Raw genomic sequence first — 15,472 nt, 5'->3', positions numbered from 1 at the left:
GAAAATATTTTACATAAGAGTTAAGGAAAATGTTGCAAGACTCAACTTTTATAAAAAATTTGAAATTCTCTTTGTTGTTGTTATATTGCTGCAAATATGTTATCATAGCAAATTGAATCTGAAGTTGAAGATCAATATTTATAGACCTTGTTACATATGGCATAATTTTTCCATTCAATTGTCACGTTGTGTTATCAATTTATTTAAATTATAACATATACATTAGTACCGTATTTTAGATTAATAACTTATACACGATGAAGGGTTTTCGGATTCGAATAAAAGGCGACAAACGCATTGTTCTAACTGCCTAATCCACACAAGCTTACAAAGATTAAAACTTCCGATAATTTATAGTTAAGGTTCCGCACCATCAATTTGACTTTTGTTTCAAAGTACATATTCAAGAGGACAAAACCTAATCACCTATCTCTTTTCTGGTTTTTTATGTTAAAATAAAACATACCAAAAAACCTCTTAAATTTGAACAACTAAGAAAAAAGAATTTCTATATAAAGCAAAAAGTTATATTTTTAATAGTTTAAAGTGTTAAATGAGTATCCAAGACGGTTTCAGAGCAAACAAATGCTAAAGCAAAAAGTTACATCTCATTCGATTTAAAAAGTGTGGATCTTCATGGTTATCCTTTCGGTCCTTTACTGATATCTATTTATCGTATATTGTGCGGTCATAAATTATTGTAAAATTTTATATTTAAAATTGAATATGAACAATACTTAACAAAAATTAACGAAATAATTTACAATAAACGAATATGATTTAAAGATTTCCGAAATCTTATTTGCGAGGATCCTCTCTGGTTATCCATATCCAAACGAGATTTTGACAACCTTGGCTTTCGGGTCCGCAATGCCGATCCCTCGCTGAAATAAAACTAAAATAATAAAATAATAAATAAATAGTAAAGAAAAGTAAAGAAAATGACTGCAGAGATTGAGAAGCAGAAAAACTTTGAAAGCCTCGATTTTTTTCGCTTGTTATAGTTTGTCAGCTGTTAGCTGTTAGCAGTAGCAGCAAAATAATTGTGGAAATGGCGAGCCTGCCGTCTCCGTCGTCTCCGTTGGCGCCATCCCCCTCTGCTTCCAGCTCTGATAACTCCGCCACTCAACCCATCTCTCACTCTCCTCCAAATCCACAGGTTTTTTTTCTCTCTATCCTCATCTCTCTCTTTATATACATATATCTATATATATATATATACACACACATACAGATATATATATATATATATATATATATGTATACAAATGGTTTGTGTAATGATTTCTTATGGGTTTTTTCCATTTCGTATTTTAAATACGTTGAAGGTTGAAGCTGGAGTCAACAATGGAGTTCTAGATGCCGAGGAGAAGAAGCCTGGTATTATTTCTGGATATTTTGAGTGAGTATCTCTTTCCTTTCTTTTCCGATTTTTCGCTTCTGTTTTTTGTTTGAATATTTCAAATTTTCAACTTTACATGTTCAGGAATGTATTTTGCAATTACCATGCCATTATTCTCTCTTTTTAGTAATTATATTTCAATTTTTTTGGTATTTATTTTGCCCTGTAGATTCAATTCTAGTGAAAAAGATGAAATCTTGCGTGCCGGTGTATGTAATTTGCTCTACTGGTTATCTGTTTTAACTTGTAAGTTTGGTTTTTGGTAGCATCTCTTCACAGACTTCACTTGTGTTTGTTTATGTGTTTGTCATTTATATTTTGCTAGGCGTGTGTGTGTGAATTTGTTTCCAGGTAAAATCAAATAAAGAGCGAATTACTTAAACTGGTTGGGTTTAAGTAGTCTTGAGTTTTGAAATTTTAATAGATTGTTTAGGGACTGCTCAAATCTCTGCAGAGAGCATATAAACCATGTTTTAGTTACAAATAATTGTGGCCTAAAGATTGATCGATGAATGGATCTTGTGTGGATCATTTTGACATGATATACTGTAATGCAATTGATCGATTTTAGTTATTTGTACAGTAGACTGGGTAGTTAGAGTGGTTTCTATTACTTTGAAAATTAAGCTGTGAAACTCGTCTCAGACTCTCTCATCTTCTGCCCTTTAGTATGCTCGCGTGTTTTAATGGTTTCCTGATTGAAACAAAGTAGTGCTACATTCTATTTGGTTGATTTTCATGGGTTAATTCTTCCCATTTTCTGAATTTAAATTTCCCGGCCTTACACTAGCTTACACTTCTAAGCTCTAAGCCTTGCTCTCTGCTTTTCATTTGCACGTAAACAAAGGGAAACGGTAGTCTTTATCAACCACAAGTCTCCGTAATTACAACTGTAGTAATGTAGCAGTCCATAGTTGTCGAAATTTAGCCATCTGAAGTCTCTATCGACGTTATTAACCACTTCATTGTAAGAAGCTACTACGATACATATCTTAAATTAGACTGAGGAGATTCCTTTGTTTGCAAAATGATACCCGAACATCCTCTGACCCCCGAAGCAGCACATGTAGATGGCATCATTTACCTGTCTTCCCCTTTGTTAAAAATGAAGACCATATGTGAATTCCATCTAGAAGCTCACATGCCCATTACATGGTGCTTTTTCTTTATTTCTTCTCCCTGTAATCGTAATTTCTTGGAATTGATAATGGTTGGTGACGGGTTTTCATAAGCGGAAGGTCTTTGTGTGTGCAGGAGCATCCGAAGGGCTTACTGATGCCTGGTTGATCTACCATTTATGAGCTCCGTTTTTTCAAAATGCATGTCACATATGAGTTTTTAAGTATTTTTAAGGGCTAGGACTATCACGTATCAGGTTATTTTTATAACCAGTGGTTGGGATGCTAGGGCTGTTGTAACATGTTATTGTGAGTCTTTGTAATTAGTTTTTAACATAACACCCCATTGTTTTTGGATCACTCTTTCCCTGCCCTAGATTTATAATTGTCATTGTTATAGTTTGCTCCTACCGATGCCTTCTTCATATTCGGCTCTCCTCTTGCTGCAAGCTTAGCGGAAAGTTTTCCGCTGCTGCCGGCTATTACTGACTCTTAGCTACTCAGTTATATTTCATGCTTAAAATGTACCTTAACTTCTCTTGCATGTTATATCATGAATTTGAACCAGTGCCTAGCACCTGGATGTTAAACTATGACCTTTGTTTGTGTTAGCGACCTCCATAGCGCGAGCCACAGAGAGAAGTTCAAGAAATATGAAGCTGACTATAGCCGTTGGTTGACTGCAAAATACTTCTCAAAAACAAACCTATATGGAGGTGTGCAACGTTTTCTTAATTTATGATGCAGAATACATTTTAAGTATCATTCAGAATTTATTTTGCTTCGTTCTTGCAGGCGACATCTTTGATGAGAGTGTGACAATACATGATCAGGTTATAAAGTCAAGCAGGTACAGTATACTGAACCTTGTTGTTCTAACTGAATTTCCTATGCTATTTCCGAAGCTAATCATGTTTCGTTCCTCTATGTCTAGATGGCCTCGCACCCTCTCATATGCAGACCCGGTCCAGTTTCTTGAAGAACAGAACAGCTTTTCAACTTTTACCGCTACAGCAGAAACCTCGCCTACCATCTCAAACGGGAAGCACCTGGTAAAAAAGAGCGGTTGATGATAGTTTTCTTTGTTTTGTTTTTTTTTTTCGATTTTCAGGGCCTATTTGTATCATATTGTATCATAAACAAATGTTCTGATGCACGCTAACAAATGACTCGAGTACATGGACCCAAAAATTTTGAAAATCTCCAATCAAGTTGTTAAGAAGTTTCTTGTATCTATTGTCAATTTATGCCTTTTGCACCGAAAATGGTCAGATACCTGCCATCTTATTGATAAGATCGTATGGATGCAGATCGTATCGATGACATTTACAGAATAATAACATCGTATGTATGCAGATCGCTGAAAAATTACATCAGACCTCTTAAACTCGTGTATCTTTGACCGTGTTTACTTGTAGAACGATAACATTGTGTGCATCAATACTGCTGAAACCCTGTACTGGATGGAACAAAGCCGAATTCTCCATGGTAGGGATGCAATCATGGCGTGCTTGAATCTTTGGCTGTAAGCTGATTGCCATTTGTGTTAACGGTGACATCTCCCTCAATCCTCAGAGGTGTAATGAGATCGGCATGGATGATTTGAAGGGAAGAGACTCTCTCCTTCAGCTGAGCATTCTCCTGGAGGATCTGTTGGTTGCCTTCTAACAGTTGGATGAGCTTCTCCGAGAGCTGGCGATTGGTAGAATGGAGCTGATCCACCTGATACTGCAGCTCTTCAATCTGCTTCTTCTTACGCATTCGCGATCTCCTTGCAGACTCCCTGTTGGATATCATTCTCTTGAGCTTTCTTTCGTAGTTCATGTCCTGCTCCCCTGCTTCATCGAAGGCGACTTCGTTGCCAAGAGATGAGGTGGTTGCTGAGAAATCAGGGTTTGGAACATGGATATGAGAGTAGGGAAGAATGGGTCAGGTAGATCGGCATGGATTCATTTAGATCCATGAAGAAGAAGAATCTTTGGGTGACTAGGAGGTGCAGAGAGTAAATTCAAAAGGGTTAGAGCAATTTTTTAGTGAGCTTCTAGCATCTATATATACACAACATTTCTTGACCTTCACGTTATCAGAAATTAATTGAGATTAAGCTTCTCCTTGTCATATATTTTAAGAAGTTTAACATTTTTTTGTCTTTACACATTCATATCAACATCTGAAGGCAAGACCTGGACCTGGAGATTATGCCGATTTTCGGGAAGGCAGGTGAGATTATGGAAAGATTTAGAGTGGATGATCACCTCAATTTGCTCATGTGGATGTCTTAATCTTACGTTACTTGCTTCCGACGTCTCGCCGGGAATGTGATTAACAGAGAAATTAGGATTTGCTAAAAATGTAAGGTGAAGGGTGAGTTCATGAAGACAAGTGAACTCATGAAATGGAAAGGTTTATCTTGCAGACCGAAAGGTTTTCAAGGTTAGTTCTTAAGATCTTTTGGTTGCTTCTAGGTTTGATAGTATATTTATAAAGATATATTACATAATAAAAAAGTTCAGGTCACAATTTGGTATTGAATTTACGACAAATATAATTAGGCGTGGTCTATACTATGGACCTTGTACACAAACCTTGAGTCTCGAACCTCAAAACCTTGTGAACCGATGTGTTTTCCTTATTATAGGTGGGTTAACCTAGTTGGGGCGACATATATGTGCTAAAATAGATCCAAACTTGGTATCAAGCTCATATATTTCACCCTTGCATTCTTGTGAGCCGTACTTTCGACTTTTTCTAATCAAGTAAAAATTGAATGTCGCTAGACCAACTGATCATGTGTAGGTTGTTTCTAAGATTTATTTATGTCGTATATACCAATAATTTTGATTGAGAAAGCTCATACATAAAGTTTGACTTAATGAATTCCAATTGATTAAATATTGTCTTTTCCATGGTATTTAAGGATGCAAAGCTATGTCACTACAAGGCACTATCCACAAAAATAACCCTAATTTGGAAACAAAGGGAATTTTGCGAAAAAACAGTTCTTTCACGGGTTTTTTTTTTTTTTTTTTTTTTAAGGAACCAGCTAGTGGTTTCGTCATGGCAGTTTAGTTCATTTTTTTGTAGGCTAGGAACACTCACAATGCAATTTAATCTTCCCATGACCACCATCGTATAATTCACCAGCGTCAAGAATCAAATCTAAAATGTGTCATGTAAACTACAGGCCTGGAATTCGTCCCCAACCATTAAGCGTGGTTTCTTTCATGAGTTTAATTATGCACAAATGCGTGAATTTATTAATAGGAAACAAACAAACGTTTCCGACAGAAACAGAAACAAAACAATGTGCAAATCATGGGCATCACCATCCTCCTTTTGCTAAAATTGTTAGATTTACAAACAATTTTCATAAGATTTGTAGTAGAACACTTCATATAAATTTCAAACTTAATCCAATGTATTGACTATCATTAACATCTGCTTAATCTACATAATCACCAAGTCGCGTGCTTAAACACTTTTACTAAAATTGGCAAGCGAGAAGATATGGAAAGGGACGTAGTGAGATAAGATTCCGGAAGATAATTGGCTTCTTCCTTTGAAAGTGTCCATTCTTGCTTACTGCGAATTACAATTTGACACGTATGCACAAATTTTTCGTTTTGTGTTTATAATGAGCTATTTTTGCATGAGAGAGGGAAAACCAAAAGATTTTTTAGCCAAAATGGTTTATGAGGTTGACATAACTCCTCACTTTGGTCCCTGATATTGAAAATTAATATATGTGATCCATGAGTTTGTCTACTATAAATTATTTTGGTCATTACATTAAAAGTCTGGATCCTTATTAAGTGAAGTGGTTTGACAAAACTACCCTTTAAAGGGTGATCACATGGTCTTTCACGTAACAATTTAATGAGGATATTGAGAGATTTTTCAGGTATGACTAAAATGATATACGATGGACAAACTCATAGACCACTTCTATCGATTTTCATTGTAAGGGATCAAAATGAAGAGTTATGTTAATATCATGAACCATTTTAACTAAAAAGTCAAAACAAAATAAATAGATAAAATTGGTTTATCCAATAATCTGATTTCTACACCTGCAATGAAATATTGGATTGGTGTCTTCACCACCAACTTTGCTTGGACATTCCTAAAATTGTCTTCCTCATCTTTTATACTTAATTTTTTTTGTTGATTAATTAATTTTGTTTTATTGTTTGTCTTAATTTATTTCTTGATTAATTAATTAATTTTGTTTGATTGTTTGTTTTGCATTTGGTGAACTGCTTGTTCACTTTTACCCTAAGTATGCTTAACTTTCTATTAATAAAATATACCTTTTCTTTTTCCAATCAAAGAAAAGTTAATAAATAAAAAAAATGAACATGAGGTATCTACCACCCTAAACCATGAACCTTCTCCAAGTGTGTTGATTTATGCCTTCAAATCTAAAGGGGTTAAAAGAAAACAACACACAACACATCCGAAGTTGGCTAGAGAAGTGTGCTTACCCCTCTGCACTTAAATTTAAATCTTCACTTTCATATTTAAATGAATTTAACATAAAGAAGTTGACTAGAAAAGTGTGCTTACCCCTCTACACTTCAATTTAAATCTTCACTTTCATATTTAAATGAATTTAGCGTAAATTATCGCTTGTAACGTAAAAGAAAAAGAGCACACAACAAGAAAGAATACAAGACAAAAAATCAGTACCCACCATAATATTATTACATATTTGCTTGACAATCATCCTCCAACAGGAACAAGCATAACAAAAAATGTATAAGCTGGTAGAAAAAATTAACAAGACAGCCATGAAAAGTAATCTAACCATAAATACTCCCATCAAAACATAACAAAGCATCATGTACCACAGCAGTATCTACATTTTCGAAAACCTAATGCCGAAGAAAGATCTCAAAAGAGTGCCTGACCATTGTTCGACCCACGAGCAAGTCTTTGGTTCCTTCTACGCTCGTAGGTTGCCGAAGAAAGATCTCAAAAGAGTGCCTGACCATTGTTCGACCCACGAGCAAGTCTTTGGTTCCTTCTACGCTCGTAGGTTGCATCATCGGTGGGCAATTCATGTCGACAAACAGGACAGGTGTTCCTTATGCGTAGCCACGGCACAATGCAGTCACCATGGTACCGATGTGTGCAAGGTAGCTGCTTTGCTTGTTCCCCCGATTTCATCTCATCCTTGCAAACAGCACAGAGTGCATTTCCCTTTTCCACATCCTCCTGAGTTAAAACTACGGATGGGAGACTTTCAACCACAGCGTTGGCAGCCGGAGGCCTGCCTGTTGTTACATTCTCGTTCTCAGAGAATTGACCAAACAACAAATCATATTCTGCAGTGTGAATATAGTCATCGTCTGGATAAGGTGCAACATCTGGATTAATGTCCCAAGTATTGGAATTCAACAAAACTTCCCATTCCAAACTTTCCGAATGCTCATATCTCTCCACACTCACTTCCTCTTCTTGTGCCATCATTGCCGAAACTGAAATTGCCACCGGTCCTGATTCCTCATTGTCAACTTCCTCCCACTCGAAATCTTCATTACTTTCCCTATGGTCCTCCAAAATAAGCGAATCCCAACGTAGCGGGATGCTCATATCACCATCATTCTCTCCATGGACATGATCCTCCGCGCCATACTCATCCCCGGAATTCAAATCAATCCCGATAACCCCGTTCTCATCGTCCTCCGAATCGGTCCCAACCTCAACCAGCCTCACGCAATTCTCGTAAGTATCATCATCCGCCCTACTTAAATTGGAAGTTTCCTCACCAAATTCAGACCCACAAACCCTCCTCCCCACAAAGAAATTCTCCTCCCCGGGATCATCAATCCCATCCCCATCCAAACAATGCCCAAAATCCAATCCCGACCCTAACCCTAAACTCAAATCGAGGTCCAAACCCTCCATACCCACATCGCAATTCGACTCAATAACCCCAAAACTACGATCCTCCTCGTCAATATCTTCATAAACCAAAAGAGGACTGCGAGCGGTTACCTGAGACGACTGCTCGACCCGCTGCTGGAACAGATCCATGACGAAATTGACCTGGTTCTCGCGGCGGTCCAGCAAACCGGATGTGTCGGTCCGGTTGGATGCGGAATTGGGCTCCCCCGAGACGATGTCGTTGCGGATGACGTGGACGGTGGATTGGTACTGGGAGAAGATGTCGCCGTCGGGGTCGTCGGATTCATCTTCGCGGACGGTGACGATGCGGGGAGCGCGGAGGGAGCGATCGGAGGACGGGAAATCGGGATCGGAGAAGTAGAGATCGAGGTCGAGGTCGAAGTCGCGGTGGGCGCGGTAGGTGAGGTGGGGAGGCTCGTCGTCTGGGTCGTGGAGGTGGAAGAAGGTGACCTCCGCCATCGACATGTCGTTTTGGTTTTCTCAAGGGTTTCGGTTTCGTCGTTTCTCTCTGGTTTTTGCGCTTCGATTTTCTGTGGGAGGAAATTTGGGGTTTTAAAAGTTTGCGATCTGCCGACGGTGAAATGACGAGATCACCCCTCGTTTTTTCACCTTTTTTGTTTTCCGGAACGTGAGGGGGAGATGTGTTTGGCAGTTTGTCACTCTCTGATTTCGCACATTCAATATTTGGAATTGAAAATTTCCAACTTGACAACTGACTATAAATTAATCTTTTTATTTTATGAACGATAACGTTAATGGATTTAAATATTTTCTTTTGTTTTATAAACAATAGCGTTAGTTTATAACTTTATAATAATATGTTAATTCAGTTAATTTCGAAGAAGAAAATAAAGGTTAATCAAACAATAAGAAGTGAGATTGATTTGAAACTCTCTCTCGTTGTAGATTACAATACTCTAGAATATCATGTAAAAAAGAAAATTCGATAAGAAGTGTGCTCAAAGTTCTTTAAATTGAGTAGCATATAACAAGAGTACTTGTCAATTTTTTGCACGACCGGTTAACCTAACAAGAAAATAACATCTTTCGGTTCAACCTGTTAACGAGTTAGGTTGAGTCATCGTTAAGAACCCCTTAACGAGTTGGGTTTATAAGTTCATCCATCAATAACCTGATAAGATATTGTTTGTCATATTTAAATATTAAACATGATAATTTCTTGCATTACCAGTTAACCTGGCAAGAAACATCACGACCCCTTAACGAATTGAGTCGACACCTATTAAGAACCCGTTAAGATAGCAGGGTTACACAAAATCACTTGTTAAGATAACAAGTATGACACAAAACACCATCTGTTTGACATGCCCACACGAGAGACTGTTAATTGTGAAGCTCATCATTTCAATTTTTTGTGAAATGCATTTAATTAACAATTTGAATCATGTGGTAAACAAGCAATTTTCTTTGGGCATGGACCGGATACTTTAATTTGCTTCTTAGGCCCATAACAAGGTTTGGGCCCAATAGCTAAAATTAGTTTATGGTTTATTATTCAAAATGAAATAATAAATTAAAAGCAAATTTGTCGATTTGTCACCTAAACTTGTATGGAGAGGTCAATTTCATCCTGAATTTTAATTGTAGCCGATTACCCCCTTAAACTTTTATAATTAGCTGATTTCCCCCTTGAACTTTAGTTTTAACCGATTACATCCTTGAACTTTTATAAATAGCCAAATTCTCCCCGTGGTAGATTTTAAAAAATTTCAACCAATTTTCCTCCATCTTGATCACAAAAACAGCAAATTACACATGTATGAAGGCAAAAATGATGAAAAATTAGATGAACGAAAATTTGAATGAAATTTTTTAAAATCTAATGCCAAGGAGGGAATTGGCCATTTATAAAAGTTGAGTGGGATAATCAGCGAAAATTATAGTTCAAGAGAGAAATTGGCTAATTATAAAAGTTTAAGGGGGTAATCGGCTAAAATTAAAGTTCAGAGAGAAAATTGACAACTCCATACAAGTTTAGGAGGCAAATCAACAAATACTTCTAAATTAAAAACTAAAAGCTTTGATTTGTCAACATAATTACATAGCACACTAGGCAGATAGAAAAAGCCAAGGTAAGGGGAAAATAACACTTTGAAACAAGTTTTCTGGGTCGGATTACTTTACTACTAATGCTAATCAAACTCTAAGCTCCTTGTAATTAGGGAACTAAGAGGAACTTAATCTACTTAATTAATTTCTTCATGAATGGATTAGATGCTCGTCGTGGTGCTTCTGCCTTCTTCACTTTTTCTTGATCATTTGATACCTCAGACACTTCCCCTACCTTCTTCATCTCTCCTGCATTGTTGTTCACCTCTGTGGCGTTTTTCACCTCTGTCGTTTTTACCTTCCCAACATCATCATCCGCCGTTGCAGTTTGCTTTTCGTCTGTTTTCTCTGTTCCAGCTTTAGGTTCTTGCGTTTTCGCTTTCTTGGCAAACAAGGGAGCAGACAGTTTTGGTGTTGATAATGGAATGCCGTTTCCTGACAACTTACTTTGCTCGGTAGAGATCATTTTCTTTCCGGCTGCAATGTCATCCGTGATGAAAGATGCGTTGCAGTTTGAGGTAGGGAAAGTGGTTTCCGCGGTTCTTTTACTCTCGTTGAGCAACCTTTCCTGTTAGAAGACATGAAAGATCATAAGGAACCGCACGGTGGAAGTGGAAACCGGATTGGTTTGCAATATGCAGACTCATAGTTTGGAATTTGAAACCTTACCTCCAGTATGCTGTTGAACTTTTCAGCCAAGTTAGGGAGCTTCAGAACAGTGACAAGCTTAATTGCACCCCTTACTGATTTTTCGAGGGACAGAAGCTTCACGAGTTCAGTCGCTCTCACAAGCTTATCTCCTGAAATTGCCGCACAAGCAAGCATTTTAGCACTTAATAATTTTAATCAAGAACCAAGATTACCCAATTCGGAGGCCAGATGTTGCAATAAAATGTAAAAGACCCACCGTTGCAGCAGGACGCGATAAGCTTTAAGATGCATCTGTCTTGAGCTGCTTCTGTATTGAAAGCTTCATCGTCAAGTGAAGTGGTGTCCAAACCAGCAGCGCCCACTTCTTCTATTTGCTTTTGAATCTGTAAACATACGTGTTAGCATCCGAGGCATTCACCAGCAGCAGGTAGAACAGGCATAAAGCAGGCAATTCTTTTCTCAAACATGGAAACATAAACACGATGAGGTGAGCAGAGTGAAAGGACAAACCTGTACAAGGTGCATGTTGTTTAGTATAAACTCATTTTCAAGGGCTTCTGCCCCTAGATCAGAGGACGCTAGAGGGAACGAAAAATTTAGCGGAGTGAGGACTGGCTTCGGCATCACCTGAAAAAAGTAGGATGGTCAAGATAATATTAACACAGGAAACATCTGAGAGGAAGGAGGTGGCGAGCAGTCCTTACTTGGGGGTATAAGTCAGGACTTTTGCAAACTATACAAAACAATTTGCTTGCATTCAACCCAACCACCCAATAGTTTTCATTTGACTTCTTCTCTTTGCTAGCACTGCATAATAGATTATTTGTTATAGATTCTTGTTTAGAGAAGCATTCCATATATATTCTTTAACAGAAGAATCTTGAACCTGAAGAGTGGGAGCCAACTGCCGCCATATTGGCTTGTAAAAACTCTCATCGCTCCCTATGGAAAGAATAAAGAAAACGACTCATATCCAATCTCAAAAGTGGTTTCTTAGTCATAGTAATCGAATAACTTGAAAATAGAGTGAACATACCTTGGAATCATAGGAGCTTAATTGCCCTTCTTCACTAAATCCAAACCATGTTAAATGTGAACCAGGAGTCAGTGGCAGCCGTCCTCTAAGAGGCTCGCTCCCCTTAGTTATGTTGAATACTCTAAATTCAAGCATCTGCATGTTTCAGAAGAAAAAAAAAAAAACAATTTTATATCAGCAAAGTAAAATAGTTTCAGATAACGAGTGCAAACCATCAGCCAGAAGGAGTGGAGGATAATTGATCAAATTTATTTAAAACTTATGCACTTCTGGACTTATAAATCTACATATCTCAAATCGAAATGGTGAATTCTGTAAGAAAAGCCCTAACATATCAGTGTACAAATATAATATTGATAATAACTTGAAAATCAGACCTGCTCATTTGAGGGGAGACAATCAGAAGCATGAGTGACAATCGCAAGCTCATCCTTGAAGCCTGATGCGGTCACGACAGGTCCATCAAGGGAGAGAACATGTTTCTGAAATGAAATGAATTCAGAAAAACAGAAATCTCCGGAAACTAAGCTCACTACCGTCAACAATTTAGAGTAACTTCAAATCAAAAGTGCGATGCATCAACTAATTTACATAGTTAACCTCAATCACTCCAACAAGTTCCTGGCCGTTTTACGCTAAATATATGAAGGGTCATTGCTAAAGCAGTTCCTAGTGTACAATGTATTAAATTTGTAGAGAGATCACTGCTAAAGAGACAGCTATAAATAACTTAACAATCCCACTCCCCAAGAATAACTTAATTAACCTACAAGAGAAATAAGATTTGAAGTATATCAGCATACCTGCAAACCACTGTCAGTGAAAATGCGAAGGAAGTTAAGACTCGTAATTGCTGCCACCCAAGCTGTACCAAGTGCCACAACCTTCACTTCTTCCCCTTCCAATCGCATAGACCACTGGATTTGCATCACACATCAGCATATACAAAAGTTCTTGTATTCACCATTTGTAGGCAGTTAAATAATTCAAAGTGTGCGTGTATAACTTACCACACCAGAATACAGCATGAATACATAATTTTAAAGGGGAATAATCTAACCTCACTATTATTCGCCCAGCTACTGAATGGGCGATAAATGAGAGTACTCATGTGCTTTTCGCCCTTGCATGGATTTGCAAAAACGCTTCCATTCTCATTAAGTGAAGCCATTGTAAAACCAAAATGATCATTCATTGATGGAACTCTTGGGCCTCGACTTGTATCATGAAAATCTATCTGCATCGCACACACTTAAATGTAAGTACAATATAAAGGCACTCCTGGCTAACAAAAGCAAGTCTTACGAGTGAGAGTTTGATGACTTATGCCATAGGTTACCTCAATATGGGAGAACCCATCATGTTCAATTGTAGTTATGGAGCCAAGCATGTTATAGCACAGAAAGCGCCTTTTTCCGGGCTGCAAAGGAGTAGCACCAGGCTGGAATGCCACCTGCATTTTCGATCTAATTGATGTCATTTTGTTGCTTACTCCCTCATTCTCATTATCAGCATTTTCACTGTGTTTACGCCGTGCTTTTTTACGGGACCCCAACTCAACATTTGGTATCAACCTAAAGCCATCAAAACCATCCTCTTCCAAATCATCCTCATATGCAGTGTGCTTGTGCGGCCTCTTCCTGCTAGGTGGCTTGGATTCCCCAATACTATCTTCACCAACATCACTTAAACTGCCAGAAGTGCTAAGCTCCTGACCCTCCTCTTCGTCAAACAAAAGTAGCCCATTGCTGTTCTTAGACTGTAGATTGGGAACATCTTCAGTGGGAGACTTCATTGATGAAGGAGTCACCGAATCCCACACACCATACTTGCCCATACAATCAATAACAGCCAGTGCATTGCCAATTGGCTTCCACGCCAAGCAACATATTCTCTCATCAAAGTTCTGCCTGTCAATGTCCTGCTTCCGATCAACATCCCAGATGAGAACCTGCTTATCCAAACCAGAAGTAGCCATGTATTTTCCGTTAGGCGACCAAGCCAAGGAACAAATAGGCTGCGTGTGATCACCTCTCAACGAAAACAGCTTTTCAGCTGTGTCTCTATCATAAACCACCACATCATTTCTCAACCCCGGCACGGCTAACTTGTCACCATCAGGACTCCAGCTAAGTACATTCATGATGGAGTGATCGAAACCCGAGTTAGGAGCTACCCCTTTAAGGGTATGCAATGTGGTCCCAGATGAAAGTTCCCAATATATAACAGTCCCAGTGGAATCAATAGAGGCCAAGTATTCGCTGAGGGGATCGAAACCCAAGCCGGTCACAGGTCCTTTGTGTCCTTTGAGAACTCTTGAAATTGAACCATCAACTGTGTTAATAAGCTTAACGCCTTCATCATCACCAGCAGCTGCCAATAGGGTGCCGGATTTGTTAAACGCCAGGGCGCGTATTGGCAGGGTGAATCGGGTTATATTAGTCTGAAATTCTCCACCTAACAAAGTTTAATTATAAAATTAATCACAAATTAACATCTGAGAGCAATAACACAGAGAAATTAACAATAATCCCTTTTAATTCCAGCAATTTCACATATCAAATTGAAACTACCAAAGTAAATTTTGCTAATTGATCAAATTCAAACAAAAATCGAACAAATCGAAAAAACCAATTTTTGCAAAACGCCCAAAATCCAAATATCAAGAGAAATGGAAGGGAGAAAATGACCTGGAAACTTGTAGAGCTTGACGGAGTGGTCGACGGAGCCGGAGGCGAGGCAGGTGGAGTTGGGGCTGAGAGCGAGAGCCGTGACACCATCGCGGTGGTGGCGGAGGAGCTTCGGAGGGCTGGACAGCAGAAGAGAGTCGTGGATAGCGATTGTGGGGTCGGAGGAGGAGGCCGTCACCACGTGGTAGGCTTTCTGGTCCCACAACACCGAGCAGTACGACGGCCCGCCGCCGCTGCTCGTGGGCATGTGGGCCTCTCGAAGCTTCAACGTTCGGATCTTCATGGCTCTGCGTGCGGACCGACGGAAACTCGGATTCGGATTTCGATGGATTTGTTTAATTTTGCGTGAGAAACTAATTGAGAGGAAAAGGCAGTGTGGGTTTTGGCGGGAAAATGGGGGTTTAGGTTTGGCGGGTAAGATTCAAGATTTTTGCTGCTTTTGGGCTTTGATTATGGGCTTTAGAAAATATCTCGGTTCGATCTTACCCAGTAAAAAGCCCACCAGCCCACCCAAATGCGGACGTTTTTTCTTCAACTTTTTCTTCTCCCTAATATATTTGACTTATTAAAAGTAAGTAAATGTTAGTATATTTTC

General features: G+C 38.6%; 4 protein-coding genes across 4 annotated transcripts; 1 reads left to right on the top strand and 3 right to left on the bottom strand.

The window, feature by feature from the left end:
* The first annotated feature begins 848 nt into the window (after nucleotides 1-848).
* LOC137709771 (uncharacterized) lies at nucleotides 849-3,752 on the top strand. Its single transcript, XM_068448755.1, has 5 exons — nucleotides 849-1,159; nucleotides 1,329-1,402; nucleotides 3,133-3,236; nucleotides 3,316-3,370; nucleotides 3,455-3,752. The coding sequence occupies exons 1-5, from the start codon at nucleotides 1,052-1,054 to the stop codon at nucleotides 3,588-3,590; spliced, it is 477 nt and encodes a 158-aa protein (XP_068304856.1). The 5' UTR covers nucleotides 849-1,051; the 3' UTR covers nucleotides 3,591-3,752.
* A 268-nt stretch (nucleotides 3,753-4,020) lies between these two features.
* LOC137710231 (basic leucine zipper 43-like) lies at nucleotides 4,021-4,344 on the bottom strand. The gene has a single exon (XM_068449167.1). It carries the CDS (start codon nucleotides 4,342-4,344, stop codon nucleotides 4,021-4,023), a length of 324 nt encoding a protein of 107 aa, XP_068305268.1.
* A 2,860-nt stretch (nucleotides 4,345-7,204) lies between these two features.
* On the bottom strand, nucleotides 7,205-8,977 carry LOC137710759 (uncharacterized). The gene has a single exon (XM_068449883.1). The coding sequence runs from the start codon at nucleotides 8,893-8,895 to the stop codon at nucleotides 7,495-7,497; it is 1,401 nt and encodes a 466-aa protein (XP_068305984.1). The 5' UTR covers nucleotides 8,896-8,977; the 3' UTR covers nucleotides 7,205-7,494.
* A 1,329-nt stretch (nucleotides 8,978-10,306) lies between these two features.
* On the bottom strand, nucleotides 10,307-15,261 carry LOC137711673 (protein ENHANCER OF LHP1 1-like). The gene is made up of 12 exons (XM_068450935.1): nucleotides 14,878-15,261; nucleotides 13,527-14,644; nucleotides 13,248-13,424; nucleotides 12,991-13,104; nucleotides 12,565-12,669; nucleotides 12,188-12,322; nucleotides 12,038-12,093; nucleotides 11,856-11,958; nucleotides 11,662-11,778; nucleotides 11,408-11,534; nucleotides 11,170-11,300; nucleotides 10,307-11,068 (listed from the first exon to the last, which is right to left on the bottom strand). The coding sequence occupies exons 1-12, from the start codon at nucleotides 15,158-15,160 to the stop codon at nucleotides 10,634-10,636; spliced, it is 2,901 nt and encodes a 966-aa protein (XP_068307036.1). The 5' UTR covers nucleotides 15,161-15,261; the 3' UTR covers nucleotides 10,307-10,633.
* Between the last annotated feature and the right edge of the window lie 211 nt (nucleotides 15,262-15,472).

The sequence above is a fragment of the Pyrus communis genome, chromosome 12, assembly GCF_963583255.1.
Source record: "Pyrus communis chromosome 12, drPyrComm1.1, whole genome shotgun sequence".
Lineage (NCBI taxonomy): Eukaryota > Viridiplantae > Streptophyta > Magnoliopsida > Rosales > Rosaceae > Pyrus > Pyrus communis.
This window is presented reverse-complemented; position numbering and strand designations above follow the sequence as displayed.